Below are 23,510 nucleotides of genomic sequence, written 5' to 3'. Positions count from 1 at the left end.
CATAGTAAGAATTTACAGACAGGTTGTGTAATGTAATGATTAAGGTACTGACCTCACTTGCAAAAGGTTTCTGCTTTGAATCTTTTCATTTGCATTTTTTTATTTTTAAGTCTTTATTGAAAAGACTTTGATGATTATTTTCATTCAGTTAATTGGTTTAAATGTAATTTTTTTTGTTCATTTCTCATGTCATATCAGTCATCGTGTGAAATACATCGTTTGCTCTCAGTTTACTTCCAATCATTCTTTTTTCCACTTGGAATCTTTGTGCTTACGAATTTAATTATTTTTATTTCTCTATCATAATGTTTAAGCATTTGAAAATGCTGGTCCGCCAGTTAAAAAGATGACAGATGAAATAATCTATTTATATTAACTGTGCAGTGGTGTCAACAATGTATTTTTCGTTTCAAGATGTACGTCTTTTTTATGGCAATCAGCATATAAATCTTTAAAACAAATTATTATTGCACTATGGACAAAGTAACATGGATGATGGTTTTAAACTAAAGCGGGTTATGAATGCAATGACACAGGCAAAAATGTCAGATGATAAAATGGAAGGAATTAAACTGAAGTTAATACATAACAATAATCAAAATCAAATGAAGTAAGATTCGAAGTGGAAAAAGACTGATAGAAAGAAAAATGAGAGCAAATGATGTATTTCATAGGACGATTAATATGATGTAACAAATGAATGGAAAAAATTACATTTAAACCAATTAATTGAATAAAAATAATGATCAGTCATTTGGATGAAGATATAAATATAAAAAAAAAAAAAAAAATTTGGTGCACCTGACAAGTTTCAAACTGACAACATTTTGCAGGTCAGTACTTTAACCATTACACTATGCAACCAGTCTGTAAATTGTTACCATTTTTATATCTCTAGAGCATCGTGTGAAATCCCAACATTTTTGTGTCGGTCGATCGCAAACGAGCCCCACGAGGGCGAATGGCTGCAGGGTGTTATTCTCGGGACCCTAACCTGTGTCACCGTATAGAGAACTTGGAAAAGTTGAGCCCACACCCGGTGCCCTCTCCTCATTAGTTGACAGTATTTGACTTACAGTGTTATGACCGTTACAGTGACACCACAGGTGAGGCCGTGGCCGAATACGGACTGCACTCCGTGGACGTCGGACGGTACCCCGATGCTGCGGCTGCCGACGGAGTCCCGGGGCTGCCGGGACGACGGGGTGGAGGTGCGGCGGGACGCGTGGGGGCGGCCGCCGCAGCCCACCTGGGAGTGCGAGAGTGGCACTGGACTTTATTCGTTTGTGGACTCCTTCAGCCAGGTGAGCGGGTGATTTCTGTTTAGGTGGCTACTGCTCTGAGCAGTGGAACACGGCGTGGCAAATCTGGCCACTTACATTACTGCAGTCCCGTCTGTTGTGTTATCACCCTGAAATGTGTCACTTTCATTTTCGTTATACTTTGTGTAGAATAGACCTCTAATGGTTAAAAACAGAATCAGATTCACATGAAAAATGTCATAGTGGTAGAACAGTTTTTTCAACTTTTAGACTATTTTAGTAAGATAACACTATGAAGCAGTTGTATTTTATTGCTGTGAAACACACTCCCTTGAAAAAGTTAAGGCAATATTTCGCAGGGGAACAAGTTTTGTCCTGGGTTTTGAACACTGTGATTCTGCTGTTGGTAACCTTTCAACTTTCGTGGCTGCACATTCGAATCATGTTTTGATGTGCGGTGTGTAAGACTGTGTGTGCAATGTAAGAATTGATCCTCCCGTGTTTGAGCTCATTGGATAATGCTGGGACTTCAAAAGTGGTAAGAGTGTGATACATTTCTTTTTTGCCAAAAACAAAATGTTTGCTTTTATTCTGTGCCCAAAGCACATTTTGGTCGTTTCATAACTTGTCAGAAAGTTTGAGGTTTGTTTACTATGTGGATATGGCTGATTAAATTTGAAAAGTAAAACTTATGTTGTAGTTGAGAAATAATGCTTTCACTACCATTATTAGTGCTATATTGTAGGCTTTCCTTTTTGTTTTTGCACAGACAATATTTACTTATTCGCCCGATTGGCCTATCGACTGCGAGGTGGGTGTAAGTAAAAATGAAAGATGAACCTGACTGTGGCAACGTAACTCAGGTGCAGCTGATTGCTTGTTCAAATTTTGTTGTAACATCTGTTATCTTATTTACTGTAATCTTCTCTAGACCACGCTTTAAGCAAATAACTTTTTTGTCTAAATAAACTGCTTTTTGTGAGGGTGTATTACGTGCCAGTGAGTTGCCAGTCACACAGGGGATGGGTCAGTGACATCAGCATTAATTTGATTGTGTCGAGCGTAGATTTCTGAAGTCCTGAACATAGTGAAGACTGGGTATGTGTGCAGAAATGGAGGTGGTGGCTTCCTCTGCTGTTTGAAGTTCGCCCATAATTGAGAACGTCTCCTAATGAGTTAATCCCATCTCACACAGACTAAGATTCTCCGCACATTACCTAGATGGCGCATACGGCTGCCGGCAAGCCACATCGTGCGCTGAACCTCTCACACGGTATAAGATTCAGTGCAGAAGCTAGCTGGCTGGCTTGACACCGTGAACAGTAGGGCACGTGAGTCAGCCGAACTGCAGTCTTTCTCAAACAGTTGTAAAAAAAACTAATTGGTAAAAAAATTTGATTTTGTCATGTCTCATATCCATTTAATCAGCTTCACAATGAACTGCCTACCATTTTGTTAATGGTAACATTTAGTGAGAAATTTTAGGATTAAGTAAAAATTTGGGAAACTTTACAGTGAAAAATGCAGGTTGCTATGAATTTGTGTTTGGTGCATGTTAGCTCATATGTTTCTGCGTATCAGATTTATAACTAATGTTCTGAATTTTTCTTTAAACTTTGAAGCATATTGATATCTATTACCAGTCTTGAGAAAATAGATCGTATATAAAGCACTTGTCCCGAACACTGACATTAGCAAAGAAGCCAGGGTGAAAAATGCACAAAATTCCTCATATTTTGTAAACTGTTTCAGATATCAAAACAGATTTTGGCAAATGTCAGTACGCAAAGAGGAAAGTATTTTGTCATATGTTTAATACACGAAACTTACATATTTATCACGATATTCGAGTGGGTACAGATTTTTTTAGTGAAATGGTGTATATTTAAGTACAATCACTAGCTGTTGAAACAAGAATTACTGTGTGTTTGGAAAAACAAATGTGAGGAAGTTTCCACTTTATTTTTATACCGGTAATGGGCATCTTCATAAACTATTGTCATGTCTTCCCATCAGTTCTGTTTTACATCTCTGATCCAATTTCAACTGCGCCAGAATGTTAGTGACATGTATATTACAAGCTCTGCTGTGTTTTGGCAAAAGAATCAGATTTGAACACGGTATTGATGAAACTTAACTTATTACTCACAACTCGCCACTCGTAATGTATCTCTGAAGGAAATGAAAGGAAATAAGAAATGTGGCGAAAATAAATCAATACTTCTGTTCACATTTTAATGGAATCCTGTACCCCAGTGTGTTTTTAATAGTGAATGATGTGGCTTGACACTGGCCAAAGAATTTTGTTTCTGTATCTCAGTGATCTGGGAAGTATGAACTCCCAATCCCAAACCCTTGCCACAGGCATTGTATCTCTGTGGAAGACCCGGGTACAAGACCTGCGCAATCCATTCACCCGGCATTTTGTACTCCAGTCTTGTCGCAAGCTTCTCCTACCCGTCAGAGACCGGCCCACCTGTGAAAGTAGCCGTGTCATTTAGCAGCTCTTCTGCAATTATTGCACAGGCTTTTTATCATTTTATGTTGGTGTGGGTACCAGCCAGCTGTCCACCAGAATGAACAGCAAGAATGTGGCCGACGGCAATGTGTACTGCCCTGTAAAACACAGTGCAGCTGAACATAACGTGCTCAAAGGATTCTTGAAATTGCTGCAACCACTCGCCTTCTGTTCTATTCTTCAATTTTTTTATTACTATTCCATTACCAGTTTTGAACCGCCTAGCAATTCATCATTAGATGGTATATATTTATTAATTGTCTGGATGTTGATGTAGACAGTATTGTGGAAAACATTTTTCAGTGACATTAATTGCACTACACTTTACACACTCAGCCACATGTAAAACCTAGGGAATGTTCTCCTCTCCCTGCCCCTGCAGCCTCCCGTCGCTGCACCCGGCAGTCTCCTACGGCCGCCAGGCGGTGTTGACTTCTCTGCCTCCACCTGTAATCTGTTATCCCTCCCCCTTCCTCGCCTCACTCCGTATCGGTCTTCTCGTTCGGCGCGACAGTTGCAATCTGGCCATAGTGGCCGGAGGTGCGTGAGGTTGAAATATGCTCACTATTTTTATATATACTTGAATTTAGCATATTTCGTGACAGTACTCACTTTTCCGTGGATGTTTACCGTATTTACTCGAATCTAAGCCACACCTGAAAAATGAGACTCGAAATAGAGGAAAAAAAATTTTACCGAATCTAAGCCGCACCTGAAATTTGAGACTCGAAATTGAAGGGGAGAGAAAAGTTTTAGGCCGCACCTCCAAATCGAAACAAAGTTAGTCCATTGTAATATGAGACACAATTTAGGTCGAATGAATGACGATACAGCTACAGTAGTTTGGCTCGAGTCGTAAGGTTAGCAGTTAAGCTTTGCTATGCGTCAGGCGCTCCGTCCGTATTTATACGGGTACCCTTCCTTTTTCACGTGCTTTGTCTGGTTTGAATCGATTGCTTATTTTGCTTTGATCTGATAAGTGCCGTTTTCTTTGTTTTAAGTGTTTGCGTCACTCTTAAGCTGAAAATGCATTACTGCACTGTGTCATGCATTGTTTGTCGCATTCTGATAATGAGTGTTTACGGCCTGTCGCCGCTCGCGGCATGGCTTGCTTTTGTGCACGCTACTGCCGCTTACAATAAAAAAAATAAATAAAAAATAAAAAGAGGAATTGTCTCAATCGCGAAACAATGGCAAGAGACTGCTATTTGTTGTTACTTACACTGCTGCTTTCTTTGATAATGATCAACAAGAACCAAATAATAGACTGCATATAATAGAAAATGTTCTAAACAAGAGTTTAGTGAAAATTTTTCTCCGTTTGAAAATCTTTGCAGATGCCTCTTTAGTACATTACATTCTGCACAGAAATTAGAGTCATCTTAGATTTAAAAATCTAGTCAATTGCCATGCTTCATTTCTGACTGTATCTCTATTAGCCATAAGAATAATACGAATATAAACATGACATGATATGTATGTTCTTCCGCGTTTGTTGTTGTCTCACTCTAGTTTCGTAGTTTATTAGGCAGACAGGATTTAAATGAGATAGCAGCAAACACGAAACAATACATGGGAAAATGTTTATATTCGTATTATTCTTATGATGAAGAGAATACTGCATGTGATTCACAATCATAAAAGTTCCTATTAGCAACCATCTCTTCTCACAGGTAGGAAAAAATTCAGAACGTAGAGTTGGCCATATTGACAAACATCCCAAACAGTCTTACCAGTCAGATTTTCGTAGTACATTGAAATGTTGCTACATTCGAAAATGAACAATACGGAATTTGTATTTACTTTGTTGGATAATGTATGAAAATGAAAATGCAGTGGTCGAAACTCGGGGCGGAGAAAAAAAACTCGTCTTCCACTTTTTTTTTTTAATTTATTTACTGACGCGGAGGTTTTGGCGCCAGTATTTATCTTTGTGCCTGCAAAGCGTGCTACATATATTCGATGGCAGAAGTTAGTTGTGGCGGCACCTACCAACATTTTACAGAACTTCTGCTTACTTTGCACTCGATTCTAAGCTGCAGGCAGTTTGTTGGATTACAAAAACTGATAAAAAGTGTGGCTTAGAGTCGAGTAAATACGGTATAAGATGATATTCGACTTTTTTGTGTTGGGTTCAGTCGTCTAGTGAAAGTATGATTCCATAATGCCGTTTCGTCAGCTGCGGAAATGTCCTGGCTCAATGCGTTTGCCTCAGTTTTGGTGCTTCAAATACCATTTTCCCGAATGTGCTTCCATCTTGATGTTTATATAAAAAAGTAGTAGAATAACTCATTTTTTTATAACGGGGACCTGTACATTGTTCCACTGTCACACATCGAGTGTTCAGTGCCGACTGACTACGGTCAAAGACGACTCCGGCATCAAAGACATTTCACACTACACACGAGCTTCCACTTGTAGCCAGTCTCTTTGACATTATTCGTCACATCTACTAATATTAATCAATATGCTGTCACTCTCGAGCATATAAGCAAATTAGCATAAAATAAGGCAAAATACAATTCACAAAAAATATTCTGACAAAAATATAAGAAAACATTTACAACCTCCCTCATTAGATTTGGTATCGACAAATCCAGTAGAAAATAACACATCTCCTAAATCCATTACAAGGTGTGGCTGCTTGTCTGCCTCTTTGTGTGTTTTCCTTTCTTTCCTGAAGAAGTCTTTGGCCAAAAGTTCAGTGTGTAACAGTCTCTTTCATTTTGCCTGTCTTCAATTCGATGTGTCACCTTTACGTTCTTGTCGGTGTTGCGGATGTTACTGTCTTCAGTCATAAGACTTGTTTGAGGTAGCTGTCTATGCTACTCAATCCTATGCAAACCTCTTCATCTCTGAATAACTACTGCAGCCTACATGCTTCTGAAATTACTTACTGTATTCATCTCTTGGTCTCCCTCTACAGTTTTTACCTCCATCTTTCCCACCAGTACCAAACTGGTGATCCCTTGATGTCTCACTATTTGTCCTATTAACCTATTCCTTGTTTTGGTCAACTTGTGCCACAAATTTCTTTTCTCCCAAGTTTATTCAGTACCTCCTCATCAGTTATGTGATCTACCCAATTAATCTTCAGCATTCTTTTGTAGCACCATATTTCAAAAACTTCTACTCTCTTTTTGTCTAAACCGTTTACTGTCCATGTTTTACTTCCCTACATTACTACACTCCAGACAAATACCTCGAGAAAAGACTTTCTGACACTTAAATGTATATTCAATGTTAGCATATTTTTTTCTTCAGATATGTTTTTCTTACCATTGCCAGTCTCCATTTTACATCCTCTCTACTTTGGCCATCGTCAGTTATTTTGCTGCCCAAATAACGAGACTCAGTTACTACTTTAATTGTGTGAATTCCCAATCTAATTCCTTCAGCACCACTTGTTGCAACCCTTGTTCACAGTACGAGCAGCCCTTAGCAGCTTGCCATCTCACAACTGTTCATGATGTCGCCTTTCCGGCTTAGATCTTTTTTAATATGTGACTTGTAAGTACTGCATCTATTCCAGTCAGTACAAATTTTAATTTTATTAATGTACTATATACCTAATATGTTTTAGAACAGTTAGTCTAATTCTGAAGACGACGCTCATAGTAGCGTCGATACCAGGTCAATTTTGACTTAATATTTGTGATCGAGAGCTTATTTGTTCCAATTTAATTTACCCACATTCCATTTTCATCGTTTTGCTTTTGTCGATGTTCATCCTTTCACGACAATGCCCATTCCGTTCGGTTGCTCTTCTGAGACCTTTGTTGTGTCTGACACAATTACAGTGTCATCGGCAAACCTCAGAATTTTTATTTCTATTCCCAGGACCTTAATTCCTACTAAAGATTTTTCTTTTGTTTCCTTTCCTGCTCGCTCACTGTACTGATTGAATAATGTCGGGGATAGGCTACAACCGTGCCTCACTCGCTTCTCGACCAATGCTTCCCTTTCGTGCCCATTGACACTTATTACTACTGTCTCGTATCTGTACAAGTTGCAAATAGCCTTTCACTCCCTGTATTTTCAGGGTTGCCACAAGTTGGGGAAATCGGGGAAATATCAGAGAAATTTGGAAAAAACATTGGAGAAGCCTCATCTCTGTCTCGGTAGATGAAACGGTTTGTTTACTGAGATGTCGTGCATCATCGCTGGCTGGGTGCAGCTGAGTACGTGCGCCACTTCCCTGCTCCCACATTCCCACTGCTTCTCCCCTTCTTACCACTCCCCTAAGCTTGCAGTCACTGCTGCCACCAATTCTCGCCACTAGCCTGGCAGCTGCCGACGAGAGGCAGGGAGGTGTGAGGAGCGGTTTCTTTGGATCTGATTCTCAGAGACTGTAGACGCAGCGGCCAGAGACGGCGGTCGTGTGTGCACGAGTTGTGACTGTGTGAATGTGTGTATGCGTGTATGCTCTCATTTTCTGACAAAGGCTATGGCTGAAAATTTAGTCGTGAGAGTTTGATTGTCTTTTCTGTGTTCTGTTTGCGGCTCAGCAATCGTCTTTACGATGAGTTGCTACCTATCCTCATTAGCATTAATTCTCAGAGTATTTGAACTATAGTTCAATTCTTTTATCTTGGCGGTCCGCACATGCCCGCCCAGACGCGGGAGATTGCTGCGTTGCCAGTTGTACGCGCCATAGTGTAGTTCGCAAACTTACGTTTAGGGGGGAGCGCGCAGTTTATGAAGTAAAGCCACCACGGCCGCATTATCCCTATTGCTGCTACAGAGACGTGCTCCCCGCATTTTGTCATCACTGCACTGCTCGCCTGTGCAGACACACGGTGTTTCAACTGCTTTGACACACTTTATCATTCGATTTGACAAAAACTATTTGGCCCAAAAATCTGACTTTTACACATCTTCTTGACTGATACCTCCCCCCCCCCCCTCCCCCCCCCCCCCCCCCCCTCTCTCTCCCTAAATGACTTAATTTTGTTTCCAAGTTCAACGCAGTTATTGTGCAGCATTAGATGTAGTAAACCGTTGCACGAAATTTTGAAGAGTTTGCAGAGGTAAAAGTCCATAGCGTATACTTTCCGTATGGTCGATTTTAGTTGCCACTAGAAATTTCAAAAAATTACGTTCAGATGAATAAAATTAATGAAGTAAGACACGTCTATATTGTTTTTAGATAAAGAAAATATTAAGCATCGAATAAGGCTTGAACTCAGAATCTTTCGCTTAGCAGCCATACACTTTAACCATTACGCTAACGCAGCTCGTCATTCAATACATATCCCGGAGGACTTTAACATATCACGCAAAATACCAACAAACACTGTTGGTATGACTACGAATTACTCATGTTTCGTCGAAGTACAAAAGGAAAGAAACAATTACCGCTGTTCTTTATTGCGAAAAAGCTGTTAGTGAGAATGAATTTCCTTGCTATCGCCTGAATTGGGAGGCTTATTGCTTGTTTGGTTTAATTAATTAATAGAATATGAAGCAATTGGTATAAAGAATGCTTTTTCCAAACTTTCTATAAAAGAAATCGTGCTATCAAGACAGTGCTTTTGTTCAATTACTTTATTTATGACTGAACGTTTCTAAAACAGAAGCCACTCGTCTGTGCTCTGCACTGCAGTCGAGCTCTGGCAACGTTGTTCTCTGTTCATTGGCTGACTGTTTTGTGACGTCAGATGCGCAGAACGAACCTAAACTCGGCCACCGTCCTTAATGACGCACACTTTAGTTATCTGTTGCACTGATTGATCACTGCAGTCTCGTTTGATCGACACAGTGTCTGTGACACGTGAATAGATGGCCACACGAGTGGACTTCCACGACGGGCCAAAACCGCAGGCCATTTCTGCCGGTACCTCTTAACAGATCGGGCCTGCCGACCTGAAGCCCACCGTTTCCCACTGATGTGCGGGCCCTGCCTGTCTCATCTAGTCTCGCCGATCTGCCTGCAGGGCCGGTCTGTTCGCGTGTGGGATAATGCGGCTGATTTTCGTGATTTATCCGAGAACCCGGAACTGTGGTGCTCCTCGGCAGGCCGTAGGCCACGGGCGGTGTATTTCAGGAATTGCGACTGTCTCCCCGCAAGTACATTGTACAGTGCGGAGTTTTATAGACATTTATTCTAGTACATTTTCGCTCTTTGAAAATAATTTGTTTTTGAAAGTATGGACCATAAGAAGAAAAAATTGTGGCAGTGTGTACGCTATCTAGTCGTATGTTTCTCGAAAGAAAAATCACACGATACCTATAAAATAATAGATGTAACACAGTGACTAATAAACGACAATAACAAACATAGTAGAACCAATATTTTATTGCTGATCACCCATAATGTTGGTGTACACAACTCTGCCTGCTTTATACACTTCTTTTGAGAGGCCTATTTTTTTTCAGAGGTTATTTTTGAAGTCGGTGAAGGAATTTTAAATCTGTTGTGCGACTCCAAGGAAATGCTTATTTTGTCATCAAAAGCGTTTCATTTTATTGAAATAAAGTAACAGTGGTCTTAATGACACACATGTACCATTTGACTTGCTTTCTCCATCTAAAAACAGTTCATTACAAAAGATGTTGATGTTGGTGCTCAAGATTTTTGCTCACACGGGAGAGAAATAGGGAACTCCTTACATTTTTTTGTCAAATTGTCTCTTTACTTACCCTTGAGATCTCAAAATTTGTCAGGGAAAAATGCTAAAACTTGTTGTCTTGAAATCAGGGAGATATCACGGAATTTCACTTGGGAAAACTTCTGGAAACCCTATTTTATACCTACCACCTCCCGAATTTCAAAAAGTGTGTTCCAGTCAACATTGTCAGAAGCCTACAAATGCTATACATGTAGATTTTTCTTTCCTTAACCTGTCTTCTAAGATAACTCGTACGGTCAGTGTTGCCTCGCGTGTGCCTACATTTCTCCAAAATCCAAACTAATCTTCCCCGAGGTCACCTTCTACCAGCTTTTCCGTTTGTCTGTAAAGAATTCGTGTTAGCATTTTGCAGCTGTGACTTATTAAACTGGTAGTACAGTAATTTTCATAGTTGTCTGCAACTGCTTTCTTTGGAGTTGGAATTATTAGATTCTTCTTGAAGTCTGAGGGTACTTCGCCTGTCTCATACATCTTGCCCACCAGATGGACGATTTTTGAGATGGCTGGCTCTCCCAAGGCCATCAATAGTTCTAATGGAATGTTGTCTACTCCCGGGGCCTTGTTTCAACTTAAATTTTCCAGAGCTCTGTCAGATTCTTGCCACAGTATCATATATCCCATCTCATCTACATCCACTTCCATTTCTATAATATTGTTTCCAAGTCCATCTCCCATGTATAGACCCTCTATATACTCCTTCCACTTTTCAGTTTTCCCTTCTTAGCTTAGGACTGGTCTTCCATCTGAGCTCTTGATAGTCATACAGCTGTTTCTCTTTTCTCCAAACATCCCTTCAATTTTCTTGTAGGCTGTGTCTATTTTTCCCCTAGTGAAATATGCTTGTAAATCCTTAAATTTGTTCTGTAGCTATTCCTTCTTAGCCATTTTGCATTTACTGTCTGTCAGATTTTCTAGATGTTTGTATTCCTTTTTGCCTGCTTCATTTACTTCATTTTTTTTATAATTTCACCTTTCGTCAATTAAATTCAATATCTCTTGTGTTATTCAAGGATTTCTATTTTACCTATTTCATCCTCTGCTGCCTTCCCCATTTCAGCTCTTAAAGCTTTCTCTTTGTCTTCTGCTGTATTCCTTTTCCCCCGTTGTAGTCAACCATTGCGTACTGCTGCCTCTGAAGCTGTCAGCAACCTCTGGTTCTTTGCGTTTAACCGTCTCCTTAATTTCGTACCTTTTTTCCAATTTCTTCAATTTTAATCTACAGTTCATAAGCAATAAATTGTGATCAGAGTCCACGTCTGCCCCTGGAAATCACTTACAATGTAAAACCTGCTTCCTAAATCTCTGTCTAACCATTATATATTCAGTCAGATACCTTTCGGTGTCTCCAGGTCTCATCCACGTATATAATCTTCTTTTATTATTCTTAAACCGAGCATTAGTGACAATTGAAGTATGTTCTATGCAAAATCCTACCAGACGGCTTCCTCTTTCACTCGTTTCCCACTGTCCGTATTCACCTAATGTTTCTCTGTCTCTTCCTTTTCCTGCTATCGAATTCCCCCCCACGACTATTAAATTTTTGTCTCCCTTAACTGTCTGAGCAATTTCTGTTATCTCATCACACATTTCTTCAACCTCTTCATCTGTGGAACTAGTTGGCATTTAAACGTGTACTTCTACAGTGGACGGTTTCTTTGTGTGTATCTCGGTGACAACAGTTCATTCCCTACGCCGTTCGTAGTAGCTTACCGCGTTCCTATTGTTTTTATTCATTATTAAAACTACTCCTGCATTACCCCTATTTGATTTTGTCTTTGTAACCCCGTGTTCACCTGACGAGAAGTCCCGTACCACATGCCACCGATCTTCACTAGTACTCACAATATCTAAGTTTACATTGATATTTGCAAATGTATGTTGTATGACTGTTGCAGACCTGTGTAGGTATGTGATATAGAGAGTATACGACTGTAGTACAATACATTTTGGCATAAATTTTCTTGACAAAAATGGCTGCCAGTCCTACTGAGGGTTGTTTTTTTACGAAACAGGATGTCTGAAACCTGCAGCAGAAGTGTGCAGCAAAAAGTGAAAATACCCTCCTCGTCCTGTTAAATGAACCCAATATTCCACAGTAATGGTGAATATGTGAATGTATGCAAAACTGTGTAAGATGTGAGACTTCTTTATTTATTGTGCGATTCTAGATATATTTGTGCACATTGCTTCCAGATACCCAAATACCACTCTGGTCAGCGCTGTCCCCCTCCTGTCAGTTTGATTTTGCTCACACATTCCACACGTAAATTTATATAAGGGCTGTGTCGCTGACGGTAGCTCGTGTCGGACAGTCGATGCAGGTCCTGGGCAGCCGTACTGCGGACGACGCAATGGGTATCGGTGCGGGTGACGTGCCACCGGACGCGTCTCCTGTCGGATTGCCGGCGGTGCCGTACCCCGTGGCCGACTCCGTGGGGCTGCAGGAGCTGCAGAATGCGATGGGAGCCACAGACGAGGAGATGGCCATCCTGCAACAGCTGGGGGGCGAGGGGCCCATCTGGGTACCTAGCAAGGGCGAGGCTTCGGACCTGCTGTCTGCACCCAAGGTAACCTCACTGCTTTGGTTGTGTAGCATGTGTGTGTGTGTGGGGGGGGGGGGGGGGGCTATGACAAATGAGGCCTTGCCAGAGGACTCGCTGTTTTTGTTGTGTGGGAATATTTTATGATTAGTCAGTCAAAGCAGTCACCACTAATTTCTGCAATAATTGGTTTGTTTTCTGTTTGGCAAAATTTCATAAAAGGTTATGTTTCAGCAAATTTATTTTTCTCTCGCTTTAACATCAGTACTAAGGAATTTTAATTTTCTAAAATAAATACATAAATAGTTTATCAACTAAATTTAAGAAAATTCTGTTCTAATACTTTTTTGTTAACAGACTTGTCAGATCACACTGTATTCATCTTCTGTTTACAAAGAATTGCTGTAGCCAACTCATCAGCACAATATTTATCATTCGCAGGGATGAGAAATTCTGACCTTTCCTTTACATTACAATAGAGACCTGGTTTGCAATGAACAGAGAACAGGTATTGTATTGTTCCTGCCATAATGCCCAAAGGAAATTGTAACAATGTGGATGCCACCGTCTGGTGGTTGCTGACTGTCAGTTAGAAGGTGCTCATCCTCATGTGAAAAAGCTGGTATTGCATTGTCACAGACAAAGAATACATATGTGTAAATAAATTGCTACATAAATGCCATAAATACACCAAAATAGGCACCGATGGCCTTTGTAGTCTGGTCCCTTCAATCCCCTACAAACCGACCGACCGACACCAAAATACCAATATTTACCTTTTGTTGCTAAGGTGGGAAAGACAGCTATTCTACCAACAGTAATGTGCAACTTTAAAATTTTCAGTTACGTTATTGAAATGTGATGTAAACTAGATTAAAACCGTGTTGTTTTGGCAGCACATTAATACTGAGCTTAATATAAAACAACAGTTCTATTCATAGATTTACAGTGTGAAATATTTTCTTATTTTTAAATTTTGTGTAGCACTGCACATTAAATAGGATGTTTGGCTTCCGTTTCATATTGTCAACAAGTCTACACTACACGTGTAGGAATCTTAAAGAGATGCCGTCTATCGATGTCTTTTGTGATGTGATTCTGACAAAACTTCAGCTGAACTGTGTTAAATTAATTTGTCTGTGTACGTGGGTATGGAGCGGCAACTGATTGACACAGAATGTTGCATTAATTATGAAGACAATAAAAAGGATAGTGGCAACTGAGATGAAAACATCAGGGAAGTAAGCAATGTGACAAAGGCTTATGAGCAGCTTGCACACCCACTCTTATTCTTCATTGTTTGCTGCGAAAACACAAGTTAATGCATCATAGACAGTGCTGGAATTGCCACTGTTTTGAAATTGTATACAGTTTTTCCCTTTTTCTCACTTTTTTCAATTTGATTATATTTCATTACACGCTTTACTCCATTAGTGTTTATCGTTATGATGTCACTCAGTTGAAATACACTCTTAAGACAAAAAAAGGACACATCACAAAGAAATTATCCGAATGGGATGGATATCAGCAGGTGTTATGTACATGTACAGACAAATAATTACAATTTCAGAAAAATTGGATGATTATTTAAGAGAAAGAGCTTCACAAATTGAGCAAATCAGTAATGCAATGGTCCACCTCTGACCTTAGGTGATCAATTATTTAGCTCGGTATATATTGACAGAAATGTTGGATGACCTCCTGAGTGGTATTGTGCCAAATACTTTCCAGTTGCTGTGTTATATTTTCGGAATCCCAAGCTGGTGAGAGGGCCCTGCCTCTAATGCTCTGAATTTTCTCAATTGTGGAAAGATACGGCAGTCTTGTTGACCTGTGTAGGGTTTGGCAAGCACGATGACAAGCAGGAGAAGCTCCTGCCATTTGTGAACGGGCATTATCTTGCTGAAATGAAAGCTGGGATTGCTCGCCTTTGAGGGCAAGAAAACGAGCTGTACAATATCGTCGACTTACTGCTTTGTTGTAAGGGTGCCACAAATGACGACCAAATGGGTCCTGCTGTTGAAAGTAATGGCACTGGAGCATTAATCCTTGTTGTTGGGCTGTGTGGTGGGCAACAGTGAGGTTGATATACCAGTGCTGTCCTGGGTGTCTCCACATACATCTTCATGATCATTGGGGCTCAGTTTGAAGCGGGACTCATCACTGGAGACAGTTCTACTCTAGTGAGTGATATTCCGGGCCGAGTGTGCTCGATACGATTGCAGATGGGGTGCTCGGTGTACAGAAGTCGGTGGTAATCGGCACGAGGGGTGCTTTGAACTCAGACCACTTTCTGTGAGCTGCCTATCAGTCATCCTTGAAGCGCGAATTGCAAGTCTGATTGATGATAATGACGAATCCGGGGCCGAGAGTGCGTCGCTGACGATTGCTCGGTCCTCGTATTCTGTCATCTCTGTAGATCGACTGCTTCTTTCTTGACACTGTCTGACCCTGGTTCAGACACGGCTGCCGACACTGTCCAATAGTATCCTCGCTCCCGTTTAAATGTCGAGTGATTGGCTGATTACTCCAATTGGCATCTGTGACCCTCTTCTTCTCTTCTCTAAAATGCTGGCATCTGCATATATTGTAGTTAACTGTAGTTAAAATCTTCTGGGTAATTAGGCCGCATCATATATATATTGTTCGTGCTCCTATCTGCCTATGAAATGTGTTGTTAAAATACAGTGCCTGACAAAAGGAACTCTGAAAGGGAGAAGGAAACAAAATGAAATGTAACAGAAATAATGGAAGCTAAAGAAATGAATTAAAATTCGTACCACGGCCGGGATTCAAACCCAGGTCTCCTTGCTTACTAGGCAGATATGCCAGCCACCACACCAGCACAGCTGCAAGGATGGCCCTAGTCCAATGGCCTCCCTAACACAAGCTTCAATTCATAGCTTCTGCTTGCTTTCCCCTTTTTAGATCATCACTATTGCCGAGGCTCTTCAGTATAGCATGTGAGTGTTGCACATAATGGGGGAAATTGTGCCTCAAGTGTAGGTGATCTATAGGTCTGATACAATTAAATTTTTTTTGACACCTGGGTTCGAGTCCTGGCCACGGCACAAATTTTAATTTGTTTCTTCATCTTCCATCACCATTGTAAATAAAAACGAGACTAAAGTGTCTTGAGGAAAATTCAATCGTATCAGAAACTTAGCGGATTTAGAGGGTATGTGGTGTGATTTTTGACAATTGCAAATTTGAGTCAGATATACGAGCAGCTTGGCAATATGAACCCACTTACCAGTATGGTGTTCCACCACCTTCACACAGCTGTCTGAAATTCCTTCTCAAAACAAGAAGTAGTAAATATTCCAGAATTCGAATCAAGAATGTGAGTAACTTAGAAGTACGTATCCTCTGAGTAGTGAAGCAGCTGAAATAGCTGAATAAAAGCAAGGCTTCTGGTCCAGCCGGTATACCAGTTAGGTTCCTTTCAGAGTACGCTGATGCATTAGCTCCATAGTTAACAATCCTAGACAACCGTTTGGTCGACGAAAGATCCGTACCCAAAGACTGGAAAGTTGCACAGGTCACACCAATATTCAAGAAAGGTAGTAGGAATAATCCACTAAATTACAGATGCACATTGTTAACGTCGATATGCAGCATGATTTTGGAACATATATTGTGTTCGAACATTATGAATTACCTTGAAGAAAACTGTCTATTGACAAACAGTCAACACGAGTTTAGAAAACGTCGTTCTTATGAAACACAACTAGCTCTTTACTCGCATGAAGTGAAGTGCTGAGTGTTATTGACATGGGATTTTAGATTGATTCCGAATTTCTGGATTTCTGGAAGGCTTTGACACTGTACTACACAAGCAGTTTGTGGTGAAATTGTGTGCTTTTGGAATATCACATCAGTTATGTGACTGGATTTGTGATTTCCTGTCAGAGAGGTCACAGTTCGTAGTAATTGACGGAAAGTCATCGAGTAAAACGGAAGTGATTCCTGGCATTCCCCAAGGTAGCGTTACAGGCCCTTTGATGTTCCTTATCTATGTAAACGATTTGGGAGACAATCTGAGCAGTCATCTTAGGTTGTTTGCCGATGATGGTGCCATTTATTGCCTAATAAAGTCAGCAGGAGATGAAAACAAATTTCAAAACAATTCAGAAAAGATAACTGTACGGTGTGAAAACTGGCAATTTACCCTCTGTGAGGTCATCCACATGAGCGCTAAAACGAATCTGTTAAACTTGTGTTACATGATAATGATAAATCAATCAAATCTGAAGGCCATAAATTCGACTAGAGACCTAGGAATTACAATTGTGAACCATTTAAATTGGAAAGGACATATAAAAAATGCTGTAGCGAAAGTGAACCAGAGACTGCATTTTATTGGCAGAACACTTAAAAAATGTAACAGACTACTAAAGAGGCTGCTTACAATACGCTTGTCCGTCCTTTTTTAGAATACTGCTGCGCGGTGTGGGATCCTTACCAGATAGAACTAACGGAGTACGTCGAACAAGTTCACATTTCGTATCGTCGAGAAATAGGGGAGAGAGTGTCACGGACACGACACAGGATTTGGGATGGACATCTTTAAAAGAAAGGCATTTCTTATTCCAGAAAGATCTTTTCGTGGCATTGTAGTCACCAGCTTTCTCCTCAAAATGCAAAAATATTTTATTGATGCTGACCTACATAGGGAGATACGATTACCTTAATAAAATAAGAGGAATCAAAATTCACACGGAAAGTTGTTAAGGGCTAGTTTTTTCTGTGCACTGTTCAAGAGTGGAATAATAGAAAATTATTGTGAAGGTGTGCGGCGACGCGGTTCTTTCCGTCCCTTTACGACGGACCTGCACCTACCTGTGAACATTGTCTTAGCAGATCATCAATAGGGAAGCCGAGTGAAACCTACTGTACTTCGACGTGAACCAGGCTGCAATTTAAGTCACTAATCTACGTTTCGGGAGAAAGTTTTCACAGAAATGAAAGGTTGGAAAGTTTGTCCTGAATTAATATATTCTGAAACTTAGGTGAACAAGTGTCACTGCCAAGCCCGTGCTAACCTTAACACAGTCACTCACAATCCCTTTCACTCAAGTTAGTAAGTTTATGGTGCTGCATTTCCCAAAAATGTAAAAGCTACAAAAATACTGATTGTTTTTGATTGATAATGCTCGCCAAATATTAAGTCTGTCGGTACCAAATGCAGTCACACTTTTTAGCCACCGACCTGCTCAATACGCCACGTGGAATATATGTCTTTTCTCGTCACAAAATTCACTTAAAATTTCCGAAATTTCTACACGCCCATCGGAATAATTACGCCGTCACTTTACCACACTTTTGATGTATGAAACACTGCTAGATCCGGCAACTTATCGTTTCCATGGGAACCACTACTGCACACGTCCGAACTGTTTCATGGCTAGGCTTCGAATCCTCCCTAGAATACTCTTAAGTCTTCTCTACCAGCATAGAAAAGCGCACGAAGAATATTGCTTAACCACCGGTCAGTTTACTCAACAGCCAATAGCAAAACAACATTCTCCCGCGTCAGTCCGCACTTCTCATCAGTAACCAATCACAAAATAGTAAACCTAACAACTGCACTTTTTGCCGACGTAATTATCTAATATGCTGAAGTTTTGCTTATGCATAAAGTTATTTACTATTGTTATTTAAACCTGTATTAACTTTCCCTTTACCATAAACTTACTCTACAAATCTATTCTACAAAAATCCCCTTTGTCCACATCCATACTTTTTCGAAATGTTCCCAGAGTAAATCCCACTACATAACTTGTTAAATAATTATCTTCATATTAACCTTAAACCACATTCACGCATCATTCGTACTGCTAAAACACATTCATAACATTTTACATACACAAAAAGACATAATAACACTTGATGAAAATACTAGAACAGTCTATGAGAAACATTCTATTACTTTAGTGCACTCTAGTGGGCACAATCGAAACTAAAATCACAGTCCCCCTATCCAATACTGTCCTCTATCGGCTGATACATAAACTACGTGCGCGTCCACTCTCGCGTCACCATCTGTCACTGTCCAGCTCTGAGACACATCTGCCACTTAACCGCCTCCAAGGCAGGATCGGTATAAGGCGCTACGCCTCAGGTGGTTTGGTGGACCGTCTGCCAGGCACATAAGTGTGGTGTGCAGAGTATCTGTGTAGATGTAGATGCGCTAGACACAGACACCGATTCTGTTGAAAATGGGGTAAGGAAGCTCTTCTATCCCAGCCTGAGGAAAGCTGACTGACAATTGTTCTAATTATATTTTAATATCCCAAGTACTGTCGCTGGGACCAAATTGACATCCGATACGGTCTCATACGTGTTCTATTGGAGTCGGACATGGGGATCTCAGTGACCACGGGAGTACCCCAACGTCACACAGACAATTCAAAAAGTTACGTGCCACGTGCCATTGCCACATTGAAAAGTGTTTCCACAATTGTCACACGAGAGGTAATATGTGACGATTTAGGATGTATTTGACATACTGTCGTGCTGTCGGGTTCCCTCGATCGCCAGCGGCTGTGACCCGAAGTCGTACCCGACGGCTCCCCCGGACCTCGACACCGGGAGCGACGACACTGTCTCTTTCCTAAACATCAGAAGAACGGCACCTCGCCTCGGGTCACCACTGTACTTGCCGACAGTGGGCATTTGGGCTAGTGCAGAATCGTAATTCGTCCGTAGATACGGTGTGACGACAGTCGTCAGTAGTCGATACGAAAACTGTACCCTTTCGACCTGTGAAGTTTCATTTCATTCCCCCTCTTCTGGGTGCTTCAGTGTCTATCAGGTGGCATATTTGAGTTTTGTCATTCAGCTAGCAAAGTAACAGTGTGACCGAAAAGTGTGTCGCAATACATGGTGCGATCTTTACTCTAGGTAGAGGAGGAGGAGGAAGAGGCGGACATTGTGGACCTGGACTGCCAGCGGAGGGCCCCAGAAGTGTCATCCACTGGAGTCTCCTGCGGAGGCGGCGAGGGTGCGGCCGCGACGGCGGTGTGTACCGGCGGGGCTCCGGTGGACGTCGGCGGAGCGGTTCCGGACGCCTCCGACCGGCACGCCGTATCTGCGCCTAGAGCTGCCGCACCTGCTGCAAAGGTTTCTGCTAAAGTGAGGATACTGGCAGCTCTCCGCACTAGTCTGTCCCGGGCGTGCCTCCTTGTCTCTGCATAACTACTGCAGCCTCTGCCTACTTTGAACGTGTCTCCTTATACAATTCTTATCCCCACACTTCCGTCTGTTAACAAATTGACAATTTCTTGACACACAGGGGCTCGCCCTGCCAGAAATTTGTTACTTCCCTGTTCAATTCGGCACCTCTGTGAGTTCCTCGATCTACTGATCTGATCTCGAGCATTCTCTTGTAGCACCTCTTTTCTTCTCGCCCGAACTGATTATCGTTCACACTTCACTTCCGTGCGAGACTACACTCCCCATAAATACACTACTGGCCATTAAAATTGCCACACCATGAAGATGATGTGCTACAGACGCGAAATTTAACCGACAGGAAGAAGATGCTGTGATATGCAAATGATTAACTTTTAAGAGCATTCACACAAGGTTGCCGCCGATGGCGACACCTACAACGTGCTGACGTGAGGAAAGTTTCCAACCGATTTCTCATACACAAACAGCAATTGACCGGCGATGCCTGGTGAAACAATGTTGTGATGCCTCGTGTAAGGAAGAGAAATGTGTACCATCACATTTCCGACTTTGATAAAGGTCGGATTGTAGCCTGTCGCAATTGCAGTTTATCGTATCGCGACATTGCTGCTCACGTCGGTGGAGATCCAATGACTGTTAGCAGAATATGGAATCGGTGGGTACAGGAGGGTAATACGGAGCGCCTTGCTGGATCCCAACGGCCTCGTATCACTAGCAGTCGAGATGACAGGCATCTTATCTGCACAGCTCTAACGGATCGTGCAGCCACGTCTTGACCCTTGAGTCAACAGATTGGGACGTTTCCAAGACGACAACCATCTGCACGAACAGTTTGACAACGTTTGCAGCAGCATGGACTATCAGCTCGGAGACCGTGGCTGCGGTTACCCTTGACGCTTCATCACAGACGGGAGCGCCTGCAATGGTGTACTCGACGACGAACATTGGTGCATGAGTGGCAAAACGTCATTTTTTTGGAAGAATCCAGGTTCTGTTTACAGCACCACGATGGTCGATCCGTGTTTGGCGATATCCCGGTGAACACACATTAGAAGCGTGTCTTCGTCATCGCCATACTTCTGTACCACCCAGTGTATGGTATGGGGTGCCATTGGTTACACCTCTCGGTCACCTCTTGTTCGCATTGATGGCACTTTGAACAGTGAACGTTACATTTCAGATGTGTTACGACCCGTGGCTCTACCCTTCATTCGATCCCTGCGAAACCCTACATTTCAGCAGGATAATGCACGACCGCATGTTGCAGGTCCTGTACGGGCCTTTCTGGATACAGAAATTGTTCGACTGCTGCCTTGGCCGGCACATTCTCCAGATCTCTCGCCAATTGAAAACGTCTCGTCAGTGTTGGCCGAGCAATTGGCTCGTCACAATACGCCAGTCACTACTCTCGATGAACTGCGGTATCGTGTTGAAGCTGCACGGGCAGTTGTACCTGTACACGCCATCCGATCTCTGTTTGACTCAATGCCCAGGCATATCAAGGCCGTTATTACGGCCAGAGGTGGTTGTTCTGGGCACTGATTTCTCAGGCTGTATGCACCCAAATTGCGTGAAAATGTAATCGCATGTTAGTTCTAGTGTAACATATTTGTCCAATGAATACCCATTTATCATCTGCATTTCTTCTCGGTGTAGCAATTTTAATGGCCAGTAGTGTTCTTTCAGAATAGATCTCCTACCACTTAAATTTATATTAGTCATTAACAAACATTTCTTTTTCAGACACGCTTTTCTTACTGTTGCCTCTCTGAATTGTGTATCTCCTCTTCTGCTGCCATCGTCAGTTATTTTCTTGCCCAAATAGGAACACTTGTTTACTACTATTAGTGTCTCATTTTCTAATCAAATTCATCATTTAATTTAAGTCCACTTCACATTATTACCACTGTTTTTACTTCTGTTGATACTCGTAACGTCTTCTCAAGATACTATCCGAACTGTTCAACTGATGTTCCGAGTCATTTGCCATCTCTGACAGAAGTATTATGCCATCAGAAAACCTCAGTGCTCGCTCAGTTTACGGATTGTACGACACGGGTGGGGTCCGGGAAGGGGGACGGTGCATCCTTGTCGCACTCCCTCTTTAACCAATGCTTCCATTTGATTCTTTGTAACTGTCTGAAGGAACACTGCACTGTTCTTCAGAAGAACACAGGCACTGCAATATCGTATTTATCCGGAAGTGTCAGCAAGCGTCATTCACTTAAAATGTCTCCCGTGTACAGGAATATATGTAACGGATGTAAGAGTATGAGCTGTATGCACCTGGTTGACAACCCATGGAAGGTTGGGTCTGATAGTGAGTTGTGCATGGATAATCTAACAGTAAGGTGACAGCTCACGAGTGGGAAATCTGGTTTCGAGTCCTGGTCCGGCACAAATTGTCATTGTCATCATCCGTTACACAGCTAATGGTTATCTGTATTCATAACTGTGAATACATTCCACCTACTTTGTAACTGCAGTCTGGTTTCTGTACAAGTTGTAGATAACTTGTGCTCTTTGTATTTTGTCTTTTTTATCCTAAGCATTCCAGAGATTGGAAATGTACCAGGTGATCAAAAAATCAGTATAAATTTGAAAACTGAATAAATCACGGAATAATGTAGATAGAGAGGTACAAATTGACACACGTGCTTGGAATGACATGGGGTTTTATTAGAACCAAAAAATAAAAAAGTTCAAAAAATGTCGGACAGATGGCGCTTGGTCTGATCAGAATAGCAATAATTAGCATAACAAAGTAAGACAGAGCAAAGATGATGTTCTTTACAGGAAATGCTCAATATGTCCACCATCATTCCTCAACAATAGCTGTAGTCGAGGAATAATGTTGTGAACAGCACTGTAAAGCATGTCCGGAGTTACGGTGAGGCATTGGCGTCGGATGTTGTCTTTCAGCATCCCTAGAGATGTCGGTCGATCACGATACACTTGCGACTTCAGGTAACCCCAAAGCCAATAATCGCACAGACTGAGGTCTGGGGACCTGGGGACCTGGGAGACGGAAGTGGCAGCTGAGCACGCGGTCATCACCAAACAACATGTGCAAGAGATATTTCACACGCCATCTGTCAATCATTTTGTAAACTTTGTTTTTTGTTCTAATAAAACCCCATGTCATTCCAAGCATGTGTGTCAATTTTTACCTCTCTATCTACATTATTCCGTTGTTTATTTTGTTTTCAAATTTATACTGAATTTTTGATCACCCTGTATATCTAATAAGTGTTCATCTACATCTACATCCATACTCCGCAAGCCACCTGACGGTGTGTGGCGGAGGGTACCTTGAGTACCTCTATCGGTTCTCCCTTCTATTCCAGTCTCGTATTGTTTG

The 23,510-nt window shown here is 41.5% G+C and overlaps 1 protein-coding gene across 1 annotated transcript in view; it reads left to right on the top strand.

Annotated features, from left to right (window-relative positions):
* The window catches only part of LOC126108834 (uncharacterized), a 78,633-nt gene that overhangs the window by 20,448 nt on the left and 34,675 nt on the right, over positions 1-23,510 (top strand). The window contains exons 2-4 of the mRNA XM_049914198.1: positions 1,096-1,304; positions 12,725-12,979; positions 19,859-20,089. Of these exons, the coding sequence (XP_049770155.1) occupies positions 1,161-1,304; positions 12,725-12,979; positions 19,859-20,089 (630 nt within the window). The 5' untranslated portion in view covers positions 1,096-1,160. The remainder of the gene's footprint in view (positions 1-1,095; positions 1,305-12,724; positions 12,980-19,858; positions 20,090-23,510) is intronic.

The sequence above is a fragment of the Schistocerca cancellata genome, chromosome 11 (genome assembly GCF_023864275.1).
Source record: "Schistocerca cancellata isolate TAMUIC-IGC-003103 chromosome 11, iqSchCanc2.1, whole genome shotgun sequence".
Taxonomy (NCBI): Eukaryota; Metazoa; Arthropoda; class Insecta; order Orthoptera; family Acrididae; genus Schistocerca; species Schistocerca cancellata.
The sequence above is the reverse complement of the archived record's forward strand: the minus strand, read 5'-3'. Positions and strand labels throughout refer to the sequence as shown.